At 45.2% G+C, this 26423-nt stretch overlaps 1 protein-coding gene across 1 annotated transcript in view; it reads right to left on the reverse strand.

Moving 5' to 3' along the window:
• IQGAP2 (IQ motif containing GTPase activating protein 2) overlaps window positions 1–25220 on the reverse strand; it is a 293348-nt gene extending 268128 nt beyond the window's left edge. Inside the window, 1 exon segment of the mRNA XM_007461600.1 lies at window positions 24880–25220. Coding sequence (XP_007461662.1) covers window positions 24880–24925 — 46 coding nt within the window. The 5' untranslated portion in view covers window positions 24926–25220.
• Window positions 25221–26423: the final 1203 nt, after the last annotated feature.

A 26423-nucleotide genomic window follows, 5' to 3' on the forward strand; every position in this document is an offset into this window, starting at 1 on the left:
AAAAAAAAAAAAAAAAAAAAAAGAGGCGGGAGTAATTGTAGCAAGAAATTAGCTGCAACAACAGCAGTAGGAGGGCCACCCTACAGGTACTGTGGCTTTCAGCAGAGGAACCCAGCACCACCTCTAGTCCACAGCCTAGGGAAGGACAGAGCGCAAAGCAAATAAACACCCTAACTTATCTCCCCAAAGCCAGAGGGCAAGGGAGCCTACATGGCTGCCATAATAGTCTGCTTCCCAGGGTACTTAGCATGATGGATCAACACCCGGCCCAGTGTCCCTCACAAAGCTGTTGTGAGCCAATCCTCTCCTAATCACTTCTTTGATGTCTCTATCAGTGGTAAATGCCATAAGGACAGGAAGGATCCACGTAATTCACCACCAGGCCAGAGCACAGCTCAGTCACTGGCACAGGGTAAGTCACCCTTACTAGCTCTCATTATGATACTATTTGAAATAATACCATTGTTGAGGTATGACTGGGCTGCTGTACAACACAGGAAATAAGTAGAGGGCTTATCCCTTTAAAATATAGACCTGGCTCTCCATCCTTTTTCTATTAGCTTGAGAGGTGTGTGATGCTCCAAAAACACCCATCTCAGAATATTGGCTCAGATATAGATCGGTTTAAATCCCATTAAAGCCATAAATCTTTTCTAATGCTACTGAATTTCCCCAATTCGATTATATGAATATAGTTAATTCCATTTGGTAGATAACAGAAGCTTAAATGTTTCAACCCAACATGAGTATGTCTTCTCTTAATTTCTACTAAAGCCATTATACAAAGGTCACTTGGAATGACTACACATTTCAGGAACTGTGCAGTAACCGAGGAGACTTCTCAGTCAAGAGAAAAGAAACAAAGGAAAACAAATCAACAATGAAAAGACTGGTTTTCTCAAACCTCTCTAGTAAGTGCATGCTAAGCAGACTAGTGCCCACTTGCGCAAATACCACACCTGCTGCAGCTGTTCAGATAATAGAACATCAATACAAGGAAGGTAAGATGTATAACTAGTCCAGGAAGAAAGCAATTCCCTCTCCCAACTTACAGATGTTTATCAAATTAACTTTCATATAACTTAATAGTTAAAACCTCACATAGCAACCCCTAAGAATATAGGAATATTTATTTAAAAATTTAAACATCATAGAATTATAGAGAGTAACAAGTGAGGTCTCCTTCCTGCTAACACCCAACTAAGTCCTACTCTCATCCCCATAAGAAACTCCCATTAACAGTTTGGTGCAATTCCTGTAAGATTGTTTCCTAGATTTTTACATATATATATGTTATATTAAAATATCAATGGATCATTGAATATATGTTTTTCTGTAAATAATTTTCACTTAATAGATGGACATATTCCCATGTCAGTCCATAGAGAGCTACCTTGTTCTTTTTAAAAGCTGCACAGTATTCCTAATACAAATAGTTTTTAGTTTATTTAAGCCACTCCCCAATTGCCAGGTACTTAGGTTAATCTCAATTTTTCTACTCACTTCACTTATTTTCATTAATTCTTCACAATATACACAGCTCATCTGTTTCTTTTCTCATTTACAATGAACCCATTTTTTTATACAGATTTGCTGACTCCTACTGAAGTTAATTTTCTATTAAATCAGTGCCATGGTGTAGTGCTGGCTAAATAGTTTATGTGGTTTTTAATTGGCTATACATTCTGATTTCTTCACTTAAGAGGTGGGGTCTGTGTTCCATCCCCTTGAATCTGGGCAGGCTCGCAACGGCTTTGACCAATAGAGGCAGGCAGAAGTGATGCTGTCCGACTTGCAACTCCGGGTTATACAAGTCCACTCAGTTTCCTCTCCATCTCATGGAACCCTCCCTCTTGGAAGCCAGCCACCATGCTGGGAGCAGCTCAAGCCACTCCCAGGAGAGTCTACCTGTAGGTGCTGAGTCCAGCCTTGGAGTCATCCCAGCCCAGGTACCACAGATGTGAGGGAAGAAACTTCCAGACCGTTCTGGCCCCCAGAAGGTTGAGACTTTCACTGAAGCTCATTGATTGGTCTAGTAAATGGAGCTGAGACAAGACATCCCCACTGTTCCCTGTCTGAATTCCCAGCTCAGAGAATCTGTAAGTATAATAAGATGGTGGTGGTTTTATTCTACAAAGTTTTGGGGTGATTTGTTATTGAGCACTATATAAATATGCCAGTATACATAGGTCTGCCTGCCTAACTCAGGTGGGTGACCCTTCTCTCATCCCAAATATTATTCTATTACTGCTTGCTATAAAGACAAGTGCAAAGACACTGAGGTCTGGACTAGGACCTTGAATTATGCTTTATATCACTGTAACTCTCCTGTCCTCACATACAAACTAGAGAAAGTTACTCTCTCTTCCTAGAGCGATGCTGTGAAAGAACTAAAAAATGTGTTAAAAACGCTATACCACCAAAATTGTGGGGGGTGGGGGAGGGAGACAGAGAAAGAAAGAGAGAGAGAGAGAGAGAGAGAGAGAGAGAGACTGCTCATTCAGCTGGAGCAAAGATATTCAGATGCAAATCCCCAGTAAACTTGGGGTTTAAGATTTAGTCAGGATCTCTGGACTTCCGGAGAGCATAAGAACTCATTTAATTCAATTCTCCTACAAAGACTTTCATAGACTGGCATTCTTCTAGCTTCAAAAAATTATGAATAGCACAAATTTACTTTAACACCCTTCAGCAGAAATGTTAACTGATTTTAATATCACATCAAATAACATAATTCTTATTTTAACAAAAAAAAATAAACACAGATACAGAAGGGGAATAAAAACTAGAAAGAAAAATGCCTAAATGCTCTCACAATGGCTGTATCTGGGTAATGAGATTAAAGATTATTTTGCCTTTTTCTTTACGTTTCAGGTTTTTTTGCTAGGATAATTTATTACTTCTATAATTTTTTAAAGTCAGTTGGATTAATAAGCCATGTAAAGACAGTCTGTACTTGCAGATTGATAGCCAAATCCCACTCCTGACACAGAACAGTGGGTGGCCTGGGCTCTGTACCTTCCTTTGCATCACCAGTTTGAAATGCTTGACTCACTTCCCACAGTGTCCAATACCACCTCCCACTCCCACTGCCTTCCCTGGTACCAGCAGACCCGCAGAAACAATGGTTTCAGGATAACACGAGCAGCACCAACTGCACTTCACGTCGCCCAATACCCCAGGAGAGCCTCCCATGCTAGGAGAGCATGTGCCTGGCTGCCCGTCCTCCCTGCAGAGCGAAGCACCTGGGAAGTTATGGCAAAGCCCTTCTGAGGGGCTGTTCCCCTGTGCGACTCTCTCTGCTCAATCCAAACTCAGGGAGCCAGCAAAGAGCTCAGAGTCTACCGCAGCCCCACCTGCTGCCTTTCTGGATCTGGCTTGCCCCTCCAGTGCGGATTCAGGGGGTGCAGCCATCTGTCTCGGGCTGTCCTGTTAAATTGCTTCTTATAGCATCAGGTAAGAGGCTGCAAACCCTGGTCCTCCTGCTGGCTGATAGCCTGTAAGGGTACAGATGGGCTCAGGCAATCACATCTCTTGCACAGAAAGGTCTGTGGGCAGCCCCTCGATAATAGATTGCCAAAAGCCTTAGGCTGCCCCCACTCAGAGCGTTCTGTCATCTTCCTGGACCTATCTGTCAATTCTTCTTTAACTTTCAAGAATTGGTGCTTATTAGAGCCTTACTACTCAAAGTGTGGTCTGCAGACCAGCCATGAGGGCATCACCTGGGAGCTTGTCAGACCACGGAATCTCAGGCCCAGCCCGGCCCGCCTGAATCCCCAGTTTACTCCATCCTCAGATGATACATATGCACAGGAAAGTGTGAGAAGTGCTGAGCTAGAGAACCTTCATTTAAAACGTAATGTTTTTGCCAGTATAAAAACCTGTTAACACTAGTCATGGTAGAAATCCTGAAAAAAAATTGTTTTAAATGGTGGGAAAAAAGCATAATCCCATTTCCAGCAGAAAGACCTCATTATTCATGGACTCGTGAAAGGGGTCGGGGGGAGAGCTCAGCTCACTTTATTTCAGAGCCAAATCTGGGAACATGAAAGTGAGGCTGTTTCGTTTAAATCACTACCTATCATCACAAACACTAATTGGGCCAGTAAATGGTATAACAAAAGCTTAAGTTGGAGCTTGGCCAGAACAAAACACAGCAACGCAAAAAGAAAACATCCATAAAACAGTTCTGTTTCTTTACCTATGGTAATGATTCTCAACGGGGGACATCTGGCAATGTCTGGAGACATTTGGGGTTGTCACAAGTGACTGGGAACACTCCTGGCATATAGTGTGTCGGGGATGCCACTAAACATCCTACAACGCACAGAACAGCTCCCCACAACCAAGAATTATCCAGTCAAAAATGTTGGAAGTACCGAGGCTGAGAAACCCTGACCTATCGAATTATCTACAGTGTCGTTTCCTCTTCCCTCTCAGTGCCCCCATCACCTACTGTTCACCCCACCAAGAAACCCACTCCCCAGTCAAAGGCCTGTACTCCCCTCACTCAATGGTTTTCCACCCCTGCCTCCAACAGGAGCTGGCCTGAGTGTGTGACAGCCACGAGGAGCTGGGCCCTGTGCCTGTCCCCTGCTCATTACTCATGCAGTGCAGGCCTGAGATCACCTATTATAAAATCACAGGCTGTGAGAGCGGGAAGGGGCTTAGTGATCTTCTGGTCCAGCTCCGCGGTGTATTAAAGGGGCTGCATCCCAGACGAGTCAGCACACAGACTGGTTCCTTTATAACAGAGGAAAAGGAGCCAGGACTCACAAGGAATGCAAAGAAAAGAAACAATGGCACGGACCCCAGCATTTGAAGCACCCAAGCCACTGCTGAATGGCAGGGCTCTATTTTTAGCTCAACTTTCCCGAAAAGGAACCCTGCTTCCCCTTTTCTAGAATGCCCCGGCATCCTCTCCAACAGCTTCGTCTTCCCCTCTCCTCCAAAGGTTGCTGTGAAGACTCTGTCTAGGAAACTGAAGTTCATTTCACAGAACAGAGAAAGAGCCATCCTACTGGGCAGGGGACCATATGTCCCCGTGTGCCCAGAAATGGCTCAGCTGACATGGTTGCCTTGGCATAATTACTAGAATTCCTCTTCTGCCATAGAGGTATCTAGGTCTGGATGATGAATTATACTGTAACCTTTCTTCTGGGCATGCTATTCCCAGGGAGAACAAAGCTCCAGGCCTGGCATGCTTCTGCAGAGCACAGTAAGCCACAGACCTGAAAGTTAAGCTCATGTGCAATTATGCCTAATCTGGCCCTTGCTGGTGATGCGCCAGCTGACCGAAATTCTGCCCACTGGAAATGACTGGACGCCGATGAAGGGAAACTCAGCACTGGGCACACACGCTCTCATCTTGTGACTCAAGGGTCTCAATGGTGAGGTTATTGGCACAGACCATGGGAAAACCTGCTCTCGATCTGACCCACGAAGTGAGTTACACAACAACTTCCAATTCAAATGCATTCCATCCTCCAACTCCTGACACCAGCACACGTGAAAAAGTCCTATTTCCATGTGGCACACAAGCACTGACCCACAAGGTCTAAATGGCTGGATGAAGCCCACAGGCTTGGGAAAAAGGAGGCAGAAAAGCCAGGCCAGCAAGCTGATTCACTGGCAATTCATTTCATCACACCAACAGTTTCTACACCAGACGATATTATCCCAAGTCAACGAAGAACTTTTTTTTTTTTTTAACATCTTTATTGGGGTATAATTGCCTTCCAATGGTGTGTTAGTTCCTGCTTTATAACAAAGTGAATCAGTTATACATATACATATGTTCCCATATCGGGGAAGAACACTTCTTATCTCACAAACAGAAGCAGTAATATGAAAACTAATGTGGGTGGGGTCCCCCCATTTTTAATGATTACAGGTCTGAGAGAAATGAAAACTACAGAGTAGGAAACATAGTTCTACTTAAAACAACTGTTAACAATGTGATGTACCTCCTTCCAGTCCTTTCCCCCACAGGAGTTAAGTTCTAAATTCACCACAGTGTATCCTGCTTTCTCACTTTATTTTCTAAGCACCTCTCCACATCATTCAAAACTAGTTTAAGTTTTCTGCGGTTCTCCAATGGCAACATTAACAGCTGTCTGCCATTCAGACTTCAAAAGTTTATGTGTAACAGAAGGTAGTAAATAAAGAGGATGGAGAAGAAAAAGGAAACTGAAGCAATAAATTTTTAATGAAGGATCCATCTCTCTAAACAGTCTTGGCCACCAGGGTTATGAGTTTCAAACCTCTCCTTGAATTCTGCTGGAATCAGTCAAGAGGCTTGCCCTGAGCTAGAACAAGCGCCAGACGGATCAAATACAGGGGAAGAAAGAGCAAGGCAGGCATGGGCTTGGAGTCACTGCTGATGAGAAGGAATGCTCGGGAGGAAGAAGCAAAAACGGTCCAACTGTCGGGGCCTCTTCAGTGTCTAAGAATCCTTGCCTTCATGGCTGTCAAGACACTCCATCCACTCTGCTCTCCTTCCCTCTAATCAGTCCTGCATGCATGGGATTGAGGCATATCAATCCCGGGCTTCAGTTCACACTATCTCCTCTTCTGGAATGCTCCTTTCTCCACGCACTGAGCACGCTCTACGTGCCAGGTACTGTGCTAAGTGCTTTACGTTTGCATCCCATTTCGTCCTCATGATGCCATCAGATAGGTACCACTATTTCATCCCTTCATTCTGCGGGAGGGGAAACCAGAGCTGAATGGTAGTAAGTGACAGAACCAGGGCTCTGAGACACTGTGCCATCTACCCCAACAGAAGGTCAGCTCTCTGAGAGCAGAGACCAGGCCAAGGGGCTCATATGTCAACTCACCACTTCACTTACATCTCACTTTCTTCCTAAAAGTACCTGAGCAGGTTAACAAAGATAGATATGTGGGGGTCAGGGGGGGAATGTATAAATAGAAAGAAATGAAATTAGGCAAAGGAAACATAAAAGCGGACAAGAACAATGAAGGCAGAGGGATATAAATACACCAAAAACAATGTGTAAGCCCTTACGAAGTCTACAGATAAGCTCCAAATTTGTACTTCTGACCTTTTATCAGTCAGAGCAAAAAACAGAAAGTGGCTATTTGTAAACCTGTTATGGATTTATGGCAGAAAGTCCTGTTGCCATAAAAATTATGTTGGAAACAATGTATGTTTCAGCCATCCAGCCTGATCAAAGGACTTCTAAACGAGCCTATTTTCTGCTTAACTGTTGGCTAAACCTGCATGCACCGCAAGGTGAACTTCACAGAAACATCTCTAAGAAGAACCACACACTTCCCAGTTCTCTTATTCAGAATGCGCTGAATAGGTTTTAAGTCACTGAGAGAGGATTTAAATTATCATTATGTGGTGCTGGCTCCTAAACAGTGCTGCGATTACTGCTGTCTTTCTCTCACTAGGCAGTGCCCATCCAGGCACCACCGCCTTCTGATGCTTCCAAATCCTTTCTTTGATCTCCACGGCTTCTACAACTTTTCCTTCGTTCATCTGTTTTCGTGATGATATCTCAGCTTGGTGATGACCAAGTGTGGACCTGACAGCAGGCACTAGCCAACCCCACTAACTCCCTGCCTCTCCCCAGCCATATGCATCACTGTTTTTTTGTTTGTTTACTTTTCTGTTTGCTTTGTTTTGTTTTGGCCATGCCATGCTTGTGGGATCTTAGTTCCCCGACCAGGGATTGAACCTGGGACCACAGCAGTGAATCCTAACCATTAGACCGCCAGGGAATTCCCTATACATCACTGTTCATGACCAGCTAAAGTCACTGTGCTAAAAAGTTCAGATGTCTGAAATTCTTCCTTTGCCCAAATTTAATGGCTCTACTGCATTGCACAGTATCCCCCCCAAATTCATGTCTGCCCGGAATCTCACAATGTGAACTTATTTGGAAATGGGGTCTTTGCAGATGCAATAAATTAAAATGAAGTCACAATAGATTAGGGTGGCCCCTAACCCAATGACTTAAAGAAGAAAAAACACCCAGGGATAACACCATGTGACCATGGAGGCAGATACTGGACTGATACACCTAAAAGCCAAGGAACTCTAACGACTATCATCAACAAGCATAAGCTAGGAAGAGGCAGGGAAGGACCTCCCAGCAGAGCCTTCAGAGAGAGTGTAGCCCAGCCAACACCTTGATTTTGGACTTCTAGCCTAGAGAATGTGGGAGAATAAATGTCTCTTATATTAAGCCACACAGTTTGTTTTAATTTGTTACAAAAGGAAACTAGTACAATGGCTAAAATGCTTTACCCAGAAGACATAGTACCAAGTACACAAAACTGACTTTTTAACTTGTATCCAACAGGTACAGCAGGCACAAGGTCTGTAGTCACACTGCCTGGGTTCAAATCCTAACGCTGCCACTTACTAGCTGTGGGCCCTTGGGCAGTTACTTAACCTCTCTGTACCTCAGTTTTCCCACCTATAAAATGGGGATAATATTACCAATCTCAGAAAGTTGTCATAAGGATTAAACTGGGTGATTCATATAAAGTGCTCAGAGCCGCACCTGGCACTTATAAGCACTATATATTTGTTATTATCAGCATCATCAGAGGTTAAACTGACAGAAAAAGGTAGGAACCAGTCCCTTCTTCTTAGAATTGTGTACACAATGCCCACCTCTCGTGGTCCTGTCCCCTCATAGCAGGCACGAAAAACCATGGGATGTCTCTCCCAGGGCTGTGCAGGGACCAGGATTAAGATCAGGATCCTCCAGTGAAATAGGATTGTCCCAGTTTCAATACTTCCAGGCTATTCTGCACAGCCTAACCCTAACCCTCGTTAAATAATCCTAGGAACTCCACAAGTGATACTCAGCACGCATTCCAAACTAATCATTAAGAGACAACAACCTGCTTACACGGAATTAGACTGCTGATCTTGTAATGCTCATTTCCAACCAGGGAGCCGAAGGATGACCAGCCTTCCAAAACAGCAGTTGTCTAGTCCTGGCTCCACCTAAGCCAGGGACAATGAAGCCAGAATCCTCCAAACACACTTTCTTATTCTGGACTCCATGGCCCCAGCAGTGTATAAAAATGACCAACACTCACCCTTAGGAAATGGCTTCCCCTTACTTTCAGTCCACAGTTGTTCTAGAGCCCTTGCTCTCACAGGGTCCTGCCACCTTCTGCTCTGGGTAAAAGTCACCATGTTAGAAGCCTCTGTCTGCCAGCCACAAAACAGCCAAACGGAGACACCAAGTCTAGTACAACTCAATAACTCATTTTAAAATTATCAGCATTCCAAATAATACTTCCAAGGATGATTGGAATTATCTAACTAGCATCACTGAAATTGATGAGAGATATATTAATAGCTTGCACCGAGTGCCTTCTCGGTACTAGGCACAGCATTTTTATGTGGATTAATTCATTCAGTTCTAACTACTATTATTATCCCCATTTTACAGTTGAACAGCATGAATCAGCATGAATCATGAAGTTATGATTTTGCTCCAGGTCGCACAGCTAATACAGTTGATCCTTGAACATGGGAGTCAGAGGCATCGACCTTCTGCAGTCAAAAATCCATATGTAACTTACAGGCGGTCCCTCCGTATCCACGGAGTCAACCAACCGAGGATAATGTAGTACTGTAATATTTACTACTGAAAAACATACAAGTGGACCTGAGCAGTTCAAACCCATGTTTTCAAGGGTTAACTGTATTTGGAGGAGCCAGCTTAACAAATGAAAACAATACTCTATTTCTAAAATCCTATATACCCGGGACTTCCCTGGTGGCACGGTGGTTAAGAATCTGCCTGTCAATGCAAGGGACATGGGTTTGAGCCCTGGTCCGGGAAGATCCCACATGCCACGGAGCAACTAAGCCCGTGAGCCACAACTACTGAGCCCACATGCCACAACTACTGAAGCCTGTGCGCCTAGAGCCCATGCTCCACAACAAGAGAAGCCACCGCAATGAGAAGCCCATGCACCACAACGAAGAGTAGACCCAGCTCGCCACAACTAGAGAGAGCCTGCACACAGCAACGAAGACCCAATGCAGCTAAAAGTAAATAAATAAAATAAATAAATTTATATATATAAAAAAATCCTATACACCCCAGAGAGGCAACCAGTTACCTCCCTTTGCACTACTTACAGAGTCCAAAGGCAACCTCTTGTCTATGGAGTAATACTATTTAAATTATCAACCAAAAGTTAAACTCTCTTAAAGGTTATGCATAATGTAAATGAAATGCTACATGCTAACCCTTGTCCTGCATCCCACCCGGGGTTGCAAAGAAGTAAATCTTGCCACATCTAGACATCGGTCTTTATCCCCTATGAAAAAGAGGGATCCACACATGCCCTTGGGGTGGTCATCTGAACAGGAGCCCAGAGGCCTGCATTCTGAGTTCTCCCTTGAACTCAAAGATATTTTACTCTTCTGAGGCTTCAATTCACTTAATTGAAAAGGGAGAGATGTGGGGCAATTCCCTCCAAATTAAACATAGAATTACCATACAATCGAGCAATCCCATTTCTGGGTATACATGCAAAAGAAGTAAACTTTTGTTCATAGGTATATACTTGTACACCTATGTTCATAGCAGTATTATTTGCAAGAGCCCAAAGGGAAACTACCCAGGCTGTCCATCAACAGACGAATAAACAAAATATGGTATATATGTACAAGAGGATATTATTCAGCCTTAAAATGGAAGGAAATTCTAATAAATGGTACAACTTGGATGAATCTCGAGGACACTGAACTAAGTGAAACAAGCCAGTCACAAAAGGACAAATACTGTATGACTCCACTCATATGATGTATCTAGGGTAGTCAAACGCAGAGAAAGACAGAAAGAAGGGTGGGTCGCAGGCAATGGGAGGAGGGGGGAATGGGGAGTTATTGTTGAATGGATACAGTGTCAGTTTGAGAAGATGAAAAAGTTCTGGAGATGGATGGTGGTGATGGTTGCACAAAAATGTGAACGCACTTAACGCTACTGCACTTACACTGAAGAATGGTTAAAATGGTAAACTTTATGCTCTCTACTTTACGACAGACACATGTACACACAGAGAAAGGGGTTTTAATTAATTCAATGAATTTCAAACCTTGGCTGCACACTGGAATCTCCTATGGAGATTTCTTAAAATATCTATTCAGGGCTCCCCTGGTGGCACAGTGGTTGAGAGCCCGCCTGCCGATGCAGGGGACACGGCTTCGTGCCCCGGTCCGGGAAGATCCCACGTGCCGCGGAGCGGCTGGGCCCGTGAGCCATGGCCGCTGAGCCTGCGTGTCCGGAGCCTGTGCTCCGCAACGGGAGAGGCCACAACAGTGAGAGGTCCGCGTACCGCAAAAAAAAAACAAAAAAAAAACTATTCATCACTGGTAGTAACACGTCGGACATGGTGGACTTCTGATGTGATGTACTGGGAGGAAACGTCGTCACTCATGAGGCTTTCATGCCAAGAAATGCACCTGGGCTTCTTAGGGGATTCAATGTCATTGAATTAAAAGGGAGTGGAAGCACTGTTCCAGCCTGGGCAAGACTGAGCGGGGCATAACAGACAAAAGCAATGTGAGAAACTTGCCTGGACGCTGGATCCAAAAAAATGGCTATAAAGTACAGTTGAGGAAGAACTTAGTATAGAATTTAGAAGTGGATGGTAGACTTGAACGCGTGGTACCAGTGGTACGGAAGATGGGGTTGTGAAGGAGAATATCCTTGTTGTTGGCCTGTGAGATGCGTGAAGTATTTAGGGCTAAGCTGTCAGAGTCTCTGCAGATGCAACGGTGCAGCAGGATGTTAACAGCTGGTGAAGCTAAGTGAAAGGCATGGACATTCAAAGTATCGTTCTTTGTGGTTTTAACGGCTCAAAAATTTTTAAGTAAAAAAAAAAAAAAAATCAAAATAAAACAAAATAAAAATGTTTACGCCAGAGCTCTACGCCAAAACAAATAAACAGAACATCTGGGGGCTGGGATCCAGGGAATCAGTGTTTTCTTTGTAAAGCTCCCCTGGAGATTATAATGGGCAGTCAGGTTGACAACTAGGAATTAAAAGAGCTCTAAACCGAGATGTGATATTACCGCGTGTATAACAGCCAAAGATGTGCAATTAACCTAAGAGGGTGGCCCACTGTTGATAACCAGCGGCCCTGGGAAATTTCTTCAGTCCCAAATGATCCCAGCTGCCCTACCTTCCACCTTCCCTTACTTTTCTTAAAAATAAGCCACAACATTTCAACTTTGTAAAGAAATGAGCTCTATCAACAGACTAGGAAACAAGTGGCTCCCAAGCTTTATGCACCCCCCCAATTGTAGATTTCCCAAGTCTCATAAAATAGTTTCCCTTTAAGAAACATTCTCCTATAGCAGAGGTCTCAAAGATACTCTTGAAATGTCTTTTCAACTTTGAGGCACCTACTATTCCCTTATGTTTTCATTATTTACACTGCCTAGTAAGACAAATGTTCAGATAGAGAAGGAAGAATCTGGCCAAAGATTACACACTAGGATTTAGAAAATTTATATCTCAAACATATTGCTACCCAAAGCGAAAATTTTGCTTTTCAAACTGGAGAAGGAAGGGGGAAAAAAAAACCTCATTTCAAACATGGGTCCAAAAACAGCCTATGTCATAAAACTGAAATGGCGGGCTTCCCTGGTGGCACAGTGGTTGAGAGTCCGCCTGCCAATGCAGGGGACATGGGTTCGTATCCCGGTCTGGGAAGATCCCACATGCCGCGGAGCAGCTGGGCCCGTGAGCCATGGCCGCTGAGCCTGCGCGTCTGGAGCCTGTGCTCCACAACAAGAGAGGCCGCAATAGTGAGAGGCCCGCGCACCGCGATGAAGAGTGGCCCCCGCTTGCCACAACTAGAGAAAGCCCTCACACAGAAACAAAGACCCAACACAGCAAAAATAAATAAATAAATTTAAAAAAAAAAAACTGAAATGGTACTGCCTTTGAGGTAGGCGATAGAGTGATGAGCCCTTTTCAACACTAATAAGACCACCTGTAAGAGGTATTCATGTAAGCAGCTAAATTACCCCACACCACCCATATATAACACTTGAACAGCTTTCAGAGAAATCTCCCGTACCTCACACCCCTTTTGAGGTAAACATAAACCCACTTCTCAAATATGTAGACGGAAGCTCAGAAAAGCCATATCCCATGCCATACAGTAAGTGGCACCTCCACCTAAGCCCTCAGATGCTAGACGCTGCCCTTGCCATCACAGCGCCCCATGACTCTCATCCCTCCAGGGTGACAATACTTCCATTCCAGCTACCTCAGTTTTACAACATAATTCAGGGGATGATGGCAGCTTCCAAGGGGGAGACTCACCTTGCGCTGTCTGCGTACTGTTCACAAATTTTTTCCTCCCAATTTGAGTGGTGAAAGTAGCAAATGCCATCTCCAGCTCAGGGACACTCCGAAGCTTCTTATCCATTTTATATAAGGCTCTGCTCACACTTTACCGAAGGCATTTAGTCTGCAAGCCCCGGGTAACTTCCATCACACACACAGCATCCAGCACGTCTTGAATAAAAAAGTAATGAGTGGTCTACCTCGGTGAGGCTCTTGAGAGTTCTCCTGTGTCAGGAGAATAATTTCCTGCTTTTATGTCAACCACCTTTATTTCACTGTAAACACTATTTCTTGATTCATTGCCTTTTACAAGTCGGCTTCCCACACACTTTCCCTTCACAAATTTTAAAAACTTTGATTAGCTACTGCCCACCTGGGATTTTTGCCTGTCACTGCTCCGTACTTCACCTTGCTTATCTTTATGGTTTTCATCCAACCTCTCATCATCTCGATCCCAACTACAACAGCTTAACAACTAGAGCATCCCGGACCTCTCAACACTTCAGGCTTTCAATCTCTGTCTCTCACACAAGCATGTGCGCATGTACACACACACACACACACACACACACACACACACACACACACACACACACACACACACACACACCCTAGAAAATTACATCTCCACTGAATCCTTCCCATAATAACAGACCTGTCTTTCGGACTCTAATTTTTTCAAGGCAAAGTTCATAGCTAACAATAACTTTGTCTCTTGAGTAGCAAAGGGTAACTGTTCTAACTTTTCTAAGTATAAAAACATTTTTGAAGCAACTGACAAAGGATTAATCTCCAAAATTTACAAGCATCTCACGCAGCTCAATAGCAAAAAACAAACAACCCAATCCAAAAATGGGCAGAAGACCTAAATAGACATTTCCCCAAAGAAGATATACAGATTGCCAACAAACACATGAAAGAATGCTCAACATCATTAACCATTAGAGAAATACAAATCAAAACTACAGTGAGATATCATCTCACACTGGTCAGAATGGCCATCATAAAAAAATCTACAAACAATAAATGCTGGAGAGGGTGTGGAGAAAATGGAACACTCTTGCACTGCTGGTGGGAATGTGAATTGGTACAGCCACTATGGAGAACAGTATGGAGGTTCCTTAAAAAACTACAAATAGAATTACCATATGACCCAGCAATTCCACTACTGGGCATATACCCTGAGAAAACCATAATTCAAAAAGAGTCATGTACCAAAATGTTCATTGCAGCTCTATTTACAATCGCCCAGAAGTGGAAACAACCTAAGTGTCCATCATCGGATGAATGGATAAAGAAGATGTGGTACATATATACAATGGAATATTACTCAGCCATAAAAAGAAACGAAATTGAGCTATTTGTAATGAGGTGGATAGACCTAGAATCTGTCATACAGAGTGTAGTCAGAAAGAGAAAGACAAATACCATATGCTAATGCATATATATGGAATTTAAGAAAAAAAAAATGTCATGAAGAACCTAGGGGTAAGACAGGAATAAAGACACAGACCTACTAAAGAATAGACTTGAAGATATGGGGAGGGGGAAGGGTAAATTGTGACAAAGCGAGAGAGAGGCATGGACATATATACATTACCAAATGTAACGTACGTAGATAGCTAGTGGGAAGCAGCCACATGGCACAGGGAGAGCTCAGTGCTTTGTAACCGCCTGGAGGGGGGAGGATAGGGAGGGTGGGAGGGAGGGAGACGCAAGAGGGAAGAGATATGGGAACATATGTATAACTGATTCACTCTGTTATAAAGCAGAAACTAACACACCATTGTAAAGCAATTAGACTCTAATAAAGATGTTAAAAAAAAAAAAATCTCATTACCTAGAAAGAACTACTGCTGACATGTTGAATGACTTATATGCCAGACACTGGGGATACAGCAGTGACCAAAAGACACAGTTGTGACCTTCATGGATTTTATTGCTGTTCTATTTTATCCATGTTTTTCTCAGAGTCATCAATGTAGTACAATTTTTAATAAAATTATTTTTATTATTTATTTATTTATTTTTGGCTGTGTTGGGTCTTTGCTGCTGTGCGTGGGCTTTCTCTAGTTGCGGTGAGCGGGGGGCTACTCTTCATTGTGGTGCACGGGCTTTCTCGTTTGGGTGGTTTCACTTGTTGCAGAGCACGGGCTCTAGGCACGCAGGCTTCAGCAGTTGTGGCACATGGGCTCAGGAGTTGTGGCATGTGGTCTCAGTAGTTGTGGCTCACAAGCTCTAGAGCGCAGGCTCAGTAGTTGTGGTGCATGGGCTTAGCTGCTCCACGGCATGTGGGAGCTTCCTGGACCAGGGCTTGAACCCATGTCCCCGGCATTGGCAGGCAGATTCTTAAACCACTGCACCACCAGGGAAGTCCCAGTGTAGTACAATATTTGTTTTTTTTAATTAATTTATTTTTGGCTGCGTTGGGTCTTCATTGCTGCGCGCGGGCTTTCTCTAGTTGTGGTGAGTGGGGGCTACTCTTCGTTGTGGTGCGTGGGCTTCTCATTGCAGTGGCTTCTCTTGTTGCAGAGCATGGGCTCTAGGCGCATGGGCTTCAGTAGTTGTGGCACGTGGGCTCAGTAGTTGTGGCTCACGGGCTCTAGAGCACAGGCTCTGTAGTTGTGGCGCACGGGCTTAGTTGCTCCGTGGCACGGGGGATCTTCCCGGACCAGGGATCAAACCCATGTCCCCTGCATTGGCAGGCAGATTCTTAACCACTGTGCCACCAGGGAAGTCCCAATGTAGTACAATATTTTTCAAAACACATTTGCTTTATTTTTTGAAAGGTAATACGTGGTAAAAACAATTCAAATAATATTCTCACCCTTGCCCTCAGTCTCTCTCCCCAAAGGTAACCTCTAAAAAGATGTTTGCATAACCTTCTAGAGATATTCAAGAGTACATAGGTTAAGTCTATCTTCCCTGTTTGGTTGCTGGATTTTGTCTGTTCTACTCAACAGATCAAAGGTACACATTTTCAGAGATTTCAAAACTACTACACAGAAGCACATTATAAGTTCCATTTCTTTCTCAGAGTTCACCTAATCAAATGTGCAAAGTTAACAACCAGAGTCTACTTTGAAGAATAATACGTAAGCACAATCCTCCAAACTGTTGGCCAATTCAAACTGACAACAGCATATATTCTATTGCAGAACTGAGGAGAAAAGCTCTGAAACTGTCCGCAGAACCAGTGCCAAAGCAAGGAAAGGACTCATGTGTCCCTGGTTCTCATGACAGATAACTGTATCTTTATACATTCTCTTTATTTTTTTTTATATTTTAAATTTTATGACTTTAAATATTACAACTTAATCTTTAAAAAAAAAACTGAGGGAGGGAGGGGGAAGAGGCCTAAAAAAAGCATAAAGGAAATAAAAATGGACAAAGATTAAGGCAGTATGGTATAGATTTCAGGTAATTTTAAGCACTGGATAGTTTTAATCTAGAAAGAAGGCCTCAATCTTTTTAAATGAATATTTTTTCCTTTGGAAAATAAAAATCATTAGTAGAAACAGAACGGAAGTGAGGGCCTATCTGTGTTAGCTATGTAATGACCATTTCTCGGAAAAACTTCCTAAGAGTGCAGTATGAGCAAAGGCTCTGGATCTGATACGGGGGGAGCAGAGTTTAGGGGGTGGGTGAACGGAGAACTCACATTCCGTGAGGCTGATGATGTGACTGACATCTTGCCAGGTCCCTTACCCCAACTCTGCGAAGCCTGCCTGGGCAGCCCAGGACCGAGGCAAAGAATGTGGAAGCGACCGACATACCCAGGGACCCAGGTAGGAACCAGCCAAGTCTGGCTGATCCCAATGCTCCCTTCTGGGGGAGATGAGGAGTAGAAGGGTCGATAGGAAACATTTGTATGAAACTTGCTGGAAAAAACAAAACAAAACAAAACCCTGGTAGAAGAAAGGGGGAAGAGCAGAATGAATGAGTAATCTGAACGTGGGGACACAAGAAGCAACCAAGATTCTCTACATCCAATGGCTCCAATATCCCAATTATTCCTCTAAGTTGAGCTTCACTGGCCCATGAACCTAAAGTTTCACTATCTTTCTAGAGGCAGTAAGGGATCCTGAGGGATGTCAAATGAACCCAGCACACTTCCTCCTCCTCTTGCTCAACCCCCTTCTAAATCCCCACAGTACTAGGTTGACCAGAAGGTTGGACGACACTCTCATCGAAGCCAAACTCCACAATCTGAATTAGGCATGAAGATTAACACTTATTTCAAGCAGCTCCTTCCTATCTCGATAGTGTCATGAACCCTTGGGCTTTCAAACCAGCCGCAGCAGCTATGATCAACTTAACCCTGAAATGAGACAACAGGTTGCTTAGTAACTGCAGAATAATTCCTCACTCAGGTATGCTAGTGACAATTCCGCAACCACTTTTAAGATGATAAAACAATGCAGCACAGAAATCCAACCCACCATCCAACTTTATTTGTTAACAGTCGGCAAAAGAACACGTTAGCTGTTTTTTTTTTTTTTTTAAGTATACATGAACAAGAATTTGATCTCCACCCAAACTGATAGACTGACTCCACTTCCATATAGATAACTATTTTCCCGTTGAGTATATACGTTCAAGAAAGCATGGGATGTTTATGTCAATTATATCTCAATTTAAAAAACATACAAGGGGCCAAGATTTTAAATCCACTTTCTGTTAAAGTGAGAAGAGGGCAAGGAGGTGGGGAGACAGGCAAGGGGCAGAAGAGATGAGGGCAATACTACTGCCACCCCTCCCCCACCAGTCAAGTGCGGGCACTATGGAGACACATTCTGAATGTGCATTGAATCATTTAACCCTCTGAGCATGCACTTTCCCATCTACACTTTAGAGGGGTGGAAACGGAAGCACAGGGAAATTAAAATAACTTGCCTAGGTTCCACAGAGGGTGAAAGCAAATTTAACTCAACATTAAATATTTGCCTGGCAGTCAAACTCTTGAGATTATCTTTAATTTAACAGATAATAGAAACAAGTTCCTCATTCAGACCAACAGTGCAGTGCTGACACTTTAAGCAAAATCTGTCACAACAGCAAATACTGACTGAGTGTCTTCTAGGTACCAGGGTTCCAGGTTACCAGCTAGGTACTGAACCTAAGCATTACTTAAGTATTTCAAACATCTGTTGCTTCAATCACATGCAAATCAAGTCCATTTATATGAAGATGACTAAGGATCTGCCTTAACATTATGTAAGATTGAGTTCATACTGGCAATAAAATGAGAAGTGAGCCAAAATTATCAGGAACTAATCTGCCTTAATGTGCAAAAAATGATATAAAAATGTCCTTCTTTAGAGATTCAGGAGTAATGGAAAAAGCAGAACAATTAAAAGTCCTCTTTGGGGATCCTAAGCAAAAAAATCAGAGGAATGTCCTCCTATCTTTAATCAATAGAAAAATAAACAGATCGGTAGTTTTCTGTAATGTGGGCATGACCTAGGTGCACTAATTCCTATCAAATAGTATCTCTGCTAACACACTCAACTGCTCTCAAAGTTGTGAATGAATGAAGAACACTTTAAGTTGTCCTGGATAAAAAAAAATGGAGGGAAGAGACAACTTTCAACCCTTACTGTCCAGGCCCCACCCTGCAAGGATTAAAGTCCAGAATGGCCAGGATTGGGACCTTCCTTATTCCACAAACAGGTTCCCCAGCTCACTCAGCCTTCCCAATGGCTCCAAAGAGCACCACCTCCCCCTAGAGATCCTTGGGGAGTTGATGTCACTTAATCCCTAGTTAGTGGAGATTTGGCACTTTATCTTCTAAATCACATTTGTTTCCCAGAAGGGAGAAAAGCAACCTTAATGCCATATTGAAACAGATCCTATAAAATAAACACAAACCTGTACAGAAATCAATGCCGGGGTTTGTATGCCATGCATGTGTGTGCTCAAATCAAACACACAAGGCATACTGTAAATAAAGCATTTGGTAATGTGCTCACGTGTTTTTACTTACATGACAAAAACTTGCAAGCACTGTGGAGAGGGTAATCTGTGTATTAGGGATGCTTTTTCACCCTTGCACTAGAGCAGTGCATCAGAAGCCCTTGTAGGACCCCCACACACACACACTGCCCGACTCAGGAGGTCTGGGTGGGGCAGGGAATTTGCCTTTCCAACAGGTTCCCAGGTGATGCTCTACAGCCCTTGCTGCTCCAGGAACTGCTCCAGGAACTGCTCCAGGAAAGCCACTGCACTGACCAGAGAAACAGCTGTCAGTGCCTTTGGTCACCTTGAAAAGAAGGGCCATGCACAACCCATGATTGTAAAGTTAAGGGAGAGTCCAGTGAGAGTGTAGTCAAATCTGAGGACCTGCTAATGAACTGGAAACTCGGCATTAGCCACTTTCAACCAAACTGAGATGTTCTCCTGTGACTGCCCTAAATCTCCAGCGAAATTTGAGAAGTCAAAATTGCCATTAAGTAATGGAGAGTATGAGGAAAAAAAGAGGGAGAAGAAACCCTACCCCCTAGATAATTTCGCTGTCAAGATCCTTGCCCTGCTGTAACTACACCTTTTTTTTTTTTTTTTTTAACCTGTTTTCAGAGAATTTACGTTCTGAAATGGTTTGGAGTTAGCTGTCTGTCTCCCTGGCTGGAGTCTGTTAGGCTCCGGTGAGGGTCCAGACCTACCTCTCTTTGTATTCGTTGGATGCCACCAGTTCCAGAAGCATCATCATGATTTACTTCTAGCCTATCCCAAGTGGAACTACCTGACCAACCTGGCAGTAAAAAGAATTCCCCAACCTAGAAGCATGGTGAAGGGTCCTCTGAGCAACGAGAGAGAGGGCACCCACCCCGATGCACACGTCCCCAAACCTCACCCACCCTCCTGCTCTTTCCAACCCCATGCATTCCAAGCACACCCACCCTTCCCACTTCATCAAGTCACTTGCCAATAAAATCTAATGAAAAGTTAAAAAAAAAAAAGTCCTCTCAAAGAGCCTTTGAGTTGAGTGGCCTTTGTCCAACTCAAAGCGTGGCCTACAAATAAAGGATTCCATGATAAATTCCCCTCTCGCTACATGTCCTTTCCACAGCACCTATCCACACCTCCTAAGCATCATCCCCACCAAAATACCCACGCAACAAATACACGGGAACGCCTTTCAGTTTTCCCTCTGACCTCCCTCCAGGTCATGGTCACAACCTTCATGAAGCCTTCCCATTTCCCCACCCAAATCCGTCACTCTCGTGTCTTCACTTCCACAGAACTTGGAAGTACACTAGTAAAAGTATAGGCATTACTCTTCACCTTCCAGATTCTCTCATAAGCTGTAAAGCTGTAACCATCTCAGTCATTTTCCCTTCATCGGCAATGTGTTGTACATGTTAGGTGCTCAACTGATTGATGTCACTACAGTGTGTTTAGCACTACGTGCCAGGAACCCCATGAGCCACTGTCACAGGAATGGAAGACACCATCCTTCAAGGTATAAGAGAAAACCCCAAGGCTACTCAGGCAGTTAATGGCCAAGTCAGGATTTAAACTAGGATCTACTCAACACCAAAGCTCTTGCCACCTCACTGATGCCATTCTGCCTTTCAAGGGAGAAAAACGAGATGGAACACTAAAGTAAAAAGGCCTCGGCTCACTGGTCAGTCAACCCACTGCAAACTTCCGCTTGATTTCTCATCAACCCTAGACTTTAAGGCATGGCCAGTATATGTAATATAGTGTGTTTTACAAACTGTCCTATTTGGAATCATTGGAGCATGCAGCTATATTACGGAAAAGCCTTTCTTTCATTTCAGTGCCTCACAATGAGATGGGATGTCTCTACATACACATAGAATGTTTTAATGAAGACTAGATGTACTCTACAAAAAGCCCATGTATTCTTTCAAACTTTTCCTTAGGGGTAAAAAAGCAAAATAAACTCGAGAGAATACCACCCATCTTCTTTTAAAAGAGCACACTATCCAAATGGCTACAGGTTTCTGCAGTTTGATAAAATCAGGACAAACACCTGAAACAGAGAGAAAGGCGGGGCGAAGTCCCGTTTGATGAGTCAAGAGAGGCAAATGGCAACAGCCAGTGAGAAAAGGCTTCAGGGTCTGATAGCACTGGCTTCCAAACTCCCTCTGTCACCAGCTAGCTGTGTGGTTTTGAGACAGTGTCAGGGGTTTCAGCTTCGGAAAAACCCCTGGCCCTCTCAGAGGTCATAATAAACAGGTGATAACAACAGCACATGAAACACACAAGCACTTGGTAAATTCACCAACTTAAATTCCACACCCCATGCTTAAGTGCCTAACCTGTAGGACTTACCTGACTCAGATGAGAAGTTGAGTGGCCTTTGTTTCTCTTTTGATTACGGTGAAGACTTGGTAAGCATTAGATCTGCCTGTATACTAGCCTTTTAAATAAAATGAGCTGCTGTAAAGCTTATGGAGTGGAAGGTGAGGGGCAAAAGCAAACCAATGGTTCCCTAGAGGAAAAAAGGGGTTCGCTAACACCTTAAACAACACTAAACTCTCCAACAAACTGGATATTACAAGCTTAAACTCTCCCAAACAAGTCATTTGGGCTAAGGGCATGTGTAATTAAAGTTAAAAGCATACTAAAATAACACTTTAGCTGGTGACCTGAAAGAACCTTTTGAAAAGCTCAACCAAAACATTAGTGCATGTAGGAGGGACTTGACTTTTTGTCTATTACAGACAGCACTGCAGGGCAACACTGCATACATCTCTCTGCCTTCAAAGGAAAGCACTGATAGACCGTTAGAGCCAAGCTGCCCTAAACACAGATGTATTCAATCCTGGTTTTTTTTTTTGTTTTTTTTTTTTGCGGTACGCGGGCCTCTCACTGCTGTGGCCTCTCCCGTTGCGGAGCACAGGCTCCGGACGTGCAGGCTCAGCGGCCATGGCTCACGGGCCCAGCTGCTCCGCGGCATGTGGGATCTTCCTGGACCAGGGCACGAACCCGTGTCCCCTGCATCGGCAGGCGGACTCTCAACCACTGCGCCACCAGGGAAGCCCTCAATCCTGTTTTACACACCTGAATTTAACAGTTCAGAACTTAAATTTCTAGTACTGGGAAAGGGATAAGAGGCTTAGTTGTGTTGACCACCGAAACACACCAGTTACCAGGTGATCCAGAAATCTCACCATGCAGACCAAAGCATCAGTCAAAAAGCTCAGAGCATCAGCCAGAACCTTCCCCTTCAACACACACATAAACACATCCATGCTGGGCTTATGCTACACTTTTAAAGAGAAGCAAACAGTGAAACACGTCATTTACAACGTTTCTCGTGAAAGGAAAGAAGTTTTGCAGAGGGTAGAAAACCACAATTCCTGCCACAGACATATTGATTACTGACCCACAGGAGCCACTTAAATGCTGACTGGATCATCAGTGATGAGTGAAATCATCTACGTCTAGTCACAAAGCCCCTCTTTGCTATCGCTGGTCTTTTTAACTCTCAAGTAACTGGAATAAAACTTTTGACAGATCATGGTGGCAACGTGTTTTCAGAACTCCTTTGGCAAATACATCACAGTTTGTTACAACAGCACAAAAATGATTTTGCAAATCATACCTATGCATAACTTTCAATTAAATTTAGTTTTGATTGTAGAAAGATACTCTGGGTGTAATACAATATTCTACTCACGTCTAAATTAGTATAGCAGCTTCACCCTTTTCCTTTCTCCGTATCTTCTCTGCAGAATTACATTAGTGAGCTAATATTTCATCTTTGTTCTATAGTAACACCTCACAAAATAACTTCCAACAAGATGGCACATCACCTATTACACCAGACTCGTGAGAAAAGTTGGACGAGAATTTCCAAAAAAGGGGGCTATGTGCCGATGTGCAATGCTCTTCATCCTTGTGGCATCTGAATCTCCTAGACTGCCGCTTCTAAGAGCGCTCTAAAACTACAGGTGCATTCAATGAAAACCAAGTGCCATCACAGACGCTCACGCAGGGAAACAGATGGAAATGCCACATTAATGCACTGCATGCACTGCAAGTTTGCCCAGCACACTGAACTAGTGAGGGACAACACACCAAACAGATCATGGTTTAAAATGTGATATCAAAATGCATTTTTAAATTCATACTCGCCTAGTTCCTACACATTGTGGCCATCTCATAATTTGATACAGTGAAGCTACCATACATTCTGGGAGCCTGACACATAAAGGACTTTCACCTATCTGAAGATGGTTGACACCACTCTGGATGAGCACATCCCACCGCAAGGAACTCTGCCCTCTGTGTGGTTAGGCAGAGTGCAAACTAAGGCTGCAAAGGGCAGGGCCGGGTTACTTGTTAAATGCATTTCCCTAGAGTACAGAGTCTGCAGCTGACTCCTCAGGCTGCCTCCTCACTGGCTGACACAGAAAAGGTCACCTGGGAAAATTAACTTCTCATCTCTGATGCTCCATTCCAAGACTGGCGGGGAGGAAAGGGAGGGTGAGCACGTTGACTACTCCCCTTTATTAGGCAAGCCTGTGGCCCTCACAACCAGCCAGAACCACAAAACATGCAGCAGGGTTCACTATCTTAACCCAAACCCTGGTACCCCTGCCACCAAGGCCAGCCTGGGCAAAAGATTAACCCGTGATCCGCCACAGGGATCACTGACAGGGCCAACCCTGTTGAGAGCGCGTGCCAACTTTCTGTTTGTTTTAAAGGAAATACTTCCTGACACATGTTTGGTAAAGACTCTGAACTCTGCACATGAAGCCATGTGGTTGGTTCTAATCTGGCTCTATCCACTCAAGATCCGCCAAAGCAACCTCTTTCCGAGGGTAGACCTGGCTGGGTAATCGACACTACCTCATTCAAGTCACGCGGCTCCAACCGGATCCCGGGGAGCCCAGCGCCGCGTCCTGTCCCGGCTGCAATCCTCCCGCGCGCCGCACGGGGGGGATGGGCGAGGTGCCCCTTTCAGCTGCAGCAGGAAAGGACTCCCACCTGTGGGGCCCAAACTGGCTCTTGCGGCCCAGGTGTAGCCCGAGGGGACGGGGTAGGAGGAAACACCGCCCCTTCCAGGAAAGCCGACGTTGCTAGTAGCAGAATGCGCGGGCACACTACTTGCGGGGCCCACCTGCAGCCACAGCAAACAAACTTTCCTCCCCTTCTGAGTTGGAAGAAAAGGGTCCCTTACGCCACCCCCTGGCCCGAGCCGGCAACGTCCAGGAGCTCCGAGGGCTCCTCACCTGATACCCTTAAACGCCCAACTTGGTGTGTCCCAGGGCGCAGACCCAGCCCTGCCTCGCGCCACGGTGGGGTGTGCGGGGTAGAGGATTGGGGTGCCAGCTGGGGATTAGGAATTTGTGGGGAGAGCGGGAGGACGCCGCTCACTAGCCTTTGCAACTCCAGCTCCCAACTTTGCCAGCCACCCAGCCGCTGCCCTCCGGTTCCTCCGCGGCGCGCACCCGGCTCCCTCGGTTTCTCCAACCCTCCCTTAGGGAGAGAGCTCCCCAAGGCCGGGGGAACCCCGCGCGCCCGGCGCACTTACAGCCGTAGCGGGGTCTCTGCAGGGACGGCTGCTCCTCGTGGGGCATCCTGCGCGGTTCCGGGGGCCCGCACGCGGCGCGCCCCCCGCGGCTCCCCTCGCTGGCCAGGCTCGCCGCTCCGCGCCCAGCCGGCGCGCTAGTATCCGGCCTCTCGCGGCCCTCCCCTGGCCGCCCCGAGATGGGCGACCCGCTCGCTCGGTGCTCCCTCGTCAGCGCCAGCTGCCGCCGCCGCGCGCTGACACCGGAGCAAAAGTGAACGCTCCTCCCTCGCTCGCTCCCGGCCGCCGCCGCCGCCGCCGCCGCCGCCTCCCGGGCAGGTTTCCTTTCTCCTACAGCCCGGCCCCGTTATCCACCGCGGTGAGAGCGCGCGCCGCGGCGCAGCGACCTCTACCGCGCGCGGGGCGCAGCGCCCGGCCGCCTGGACCCGCCCCTGTCCGGCCCCGCGGCTGGAGGAAGGGGCTGCACGGGCCCTGGGCCGGGATCCCGTGCCACGGGGGCCCGCGGCCGCCCCGCCTGCTTTTTCACGTGTGGAGCGTTCAGAGGGTGGAAGTGAACCTCTGCGGAGAAGAGCAAGAAAAACCGCAGAAGGCGCAGCCAGCCCCAGCCGCCCAGGGTGTTGCTCAGTTACAGAAGGACAAACAGCGCGGTTCCTTTTCGTCTGGGGAGATTGCGCCTTGACTTATTTTTTTTTTCCTTTTTTCTTTTTTCCCCTCGAACGTTGCTTCTGTGACTCCTTGTCTACAAAATACCGGGTTCCCCTTTCATGACCAGAAACTGAGAGTGTGTGTTTGCTGGAGGGACAAGATAAACACTCGCCGAGCAACCACTCAAAACACAACTGCGAGCCATCCTCGGATCACCTTGGGCCCGCTGCCCTCCCCCAAGTACAGAACTGTGGCCCAGCCCAGCTGGGGTCGCACACCACAAAAACCTTTTCCGGCTTAGCTTTTAAGGAAATTAAACTACCTGTGGCAGTTTTTAAAGATTTCGAGGGGGGGGGGTTGTTTTGTTTTCATGCAGTCACCTGGAGCTATTTTTCTCTTTGTGCCTCAGAGTGATAAGATCTGGAGGAATGTGGACTCTTCTAAACCCGTGTCCTCACCTGCTTGTCAAATGTGGAATGTGTGGGTTGCTAAATAAAATAATTGGCTGGCTAAATAAAATAATTGGAGTTATAAGAGATGATTTCGTTAAAGAAAAGGCGGCATAGTGATACTAACCATTTTGTAGTCAGCAAAGATAGAGGGTGGTCAGCTGGTTTCCATTTCACGTGGGAGCTGCAGTCCTTCTCAAACTTGTTGAAACTCAGATTCTGGGGGCCCACCCTCAGAGTTTCCTGTTCAGTTGGGTCTGGACTGGGGCTCATGAATCTGCATTTCTAACAAGTTCCCCTGTAATGTTAGAAAATAAGCACGAGGCGTCTCAACTGGACTCAGGGAAGTGTCTTCCCATGGGAGAGCAAGGAGGTTCTATCCCACTCCCCTGGTTGGAATGGGCTGAGTGGGCCTTCTCTCCCTTAGAAAGCAGATGCCTTGGGCTTCCCTGG

The sequence above is a fragment of the Lipotes vexillifer genome, unplaced genomic scaffold (assembly GCF_000442215.2).
Source record: "Lipotes vexillifer unplaced genomic scaffold, Lipotes_vexillifer_v1.1 scaffold779, whole genome shotgun sequence".
Taxonomy (NCBI): Eukaryota; Metazoa; Chordata; class Mammalia; order Artiodactyla; family Lipotidae; genus Lipotes; species Lipotes vexillifer.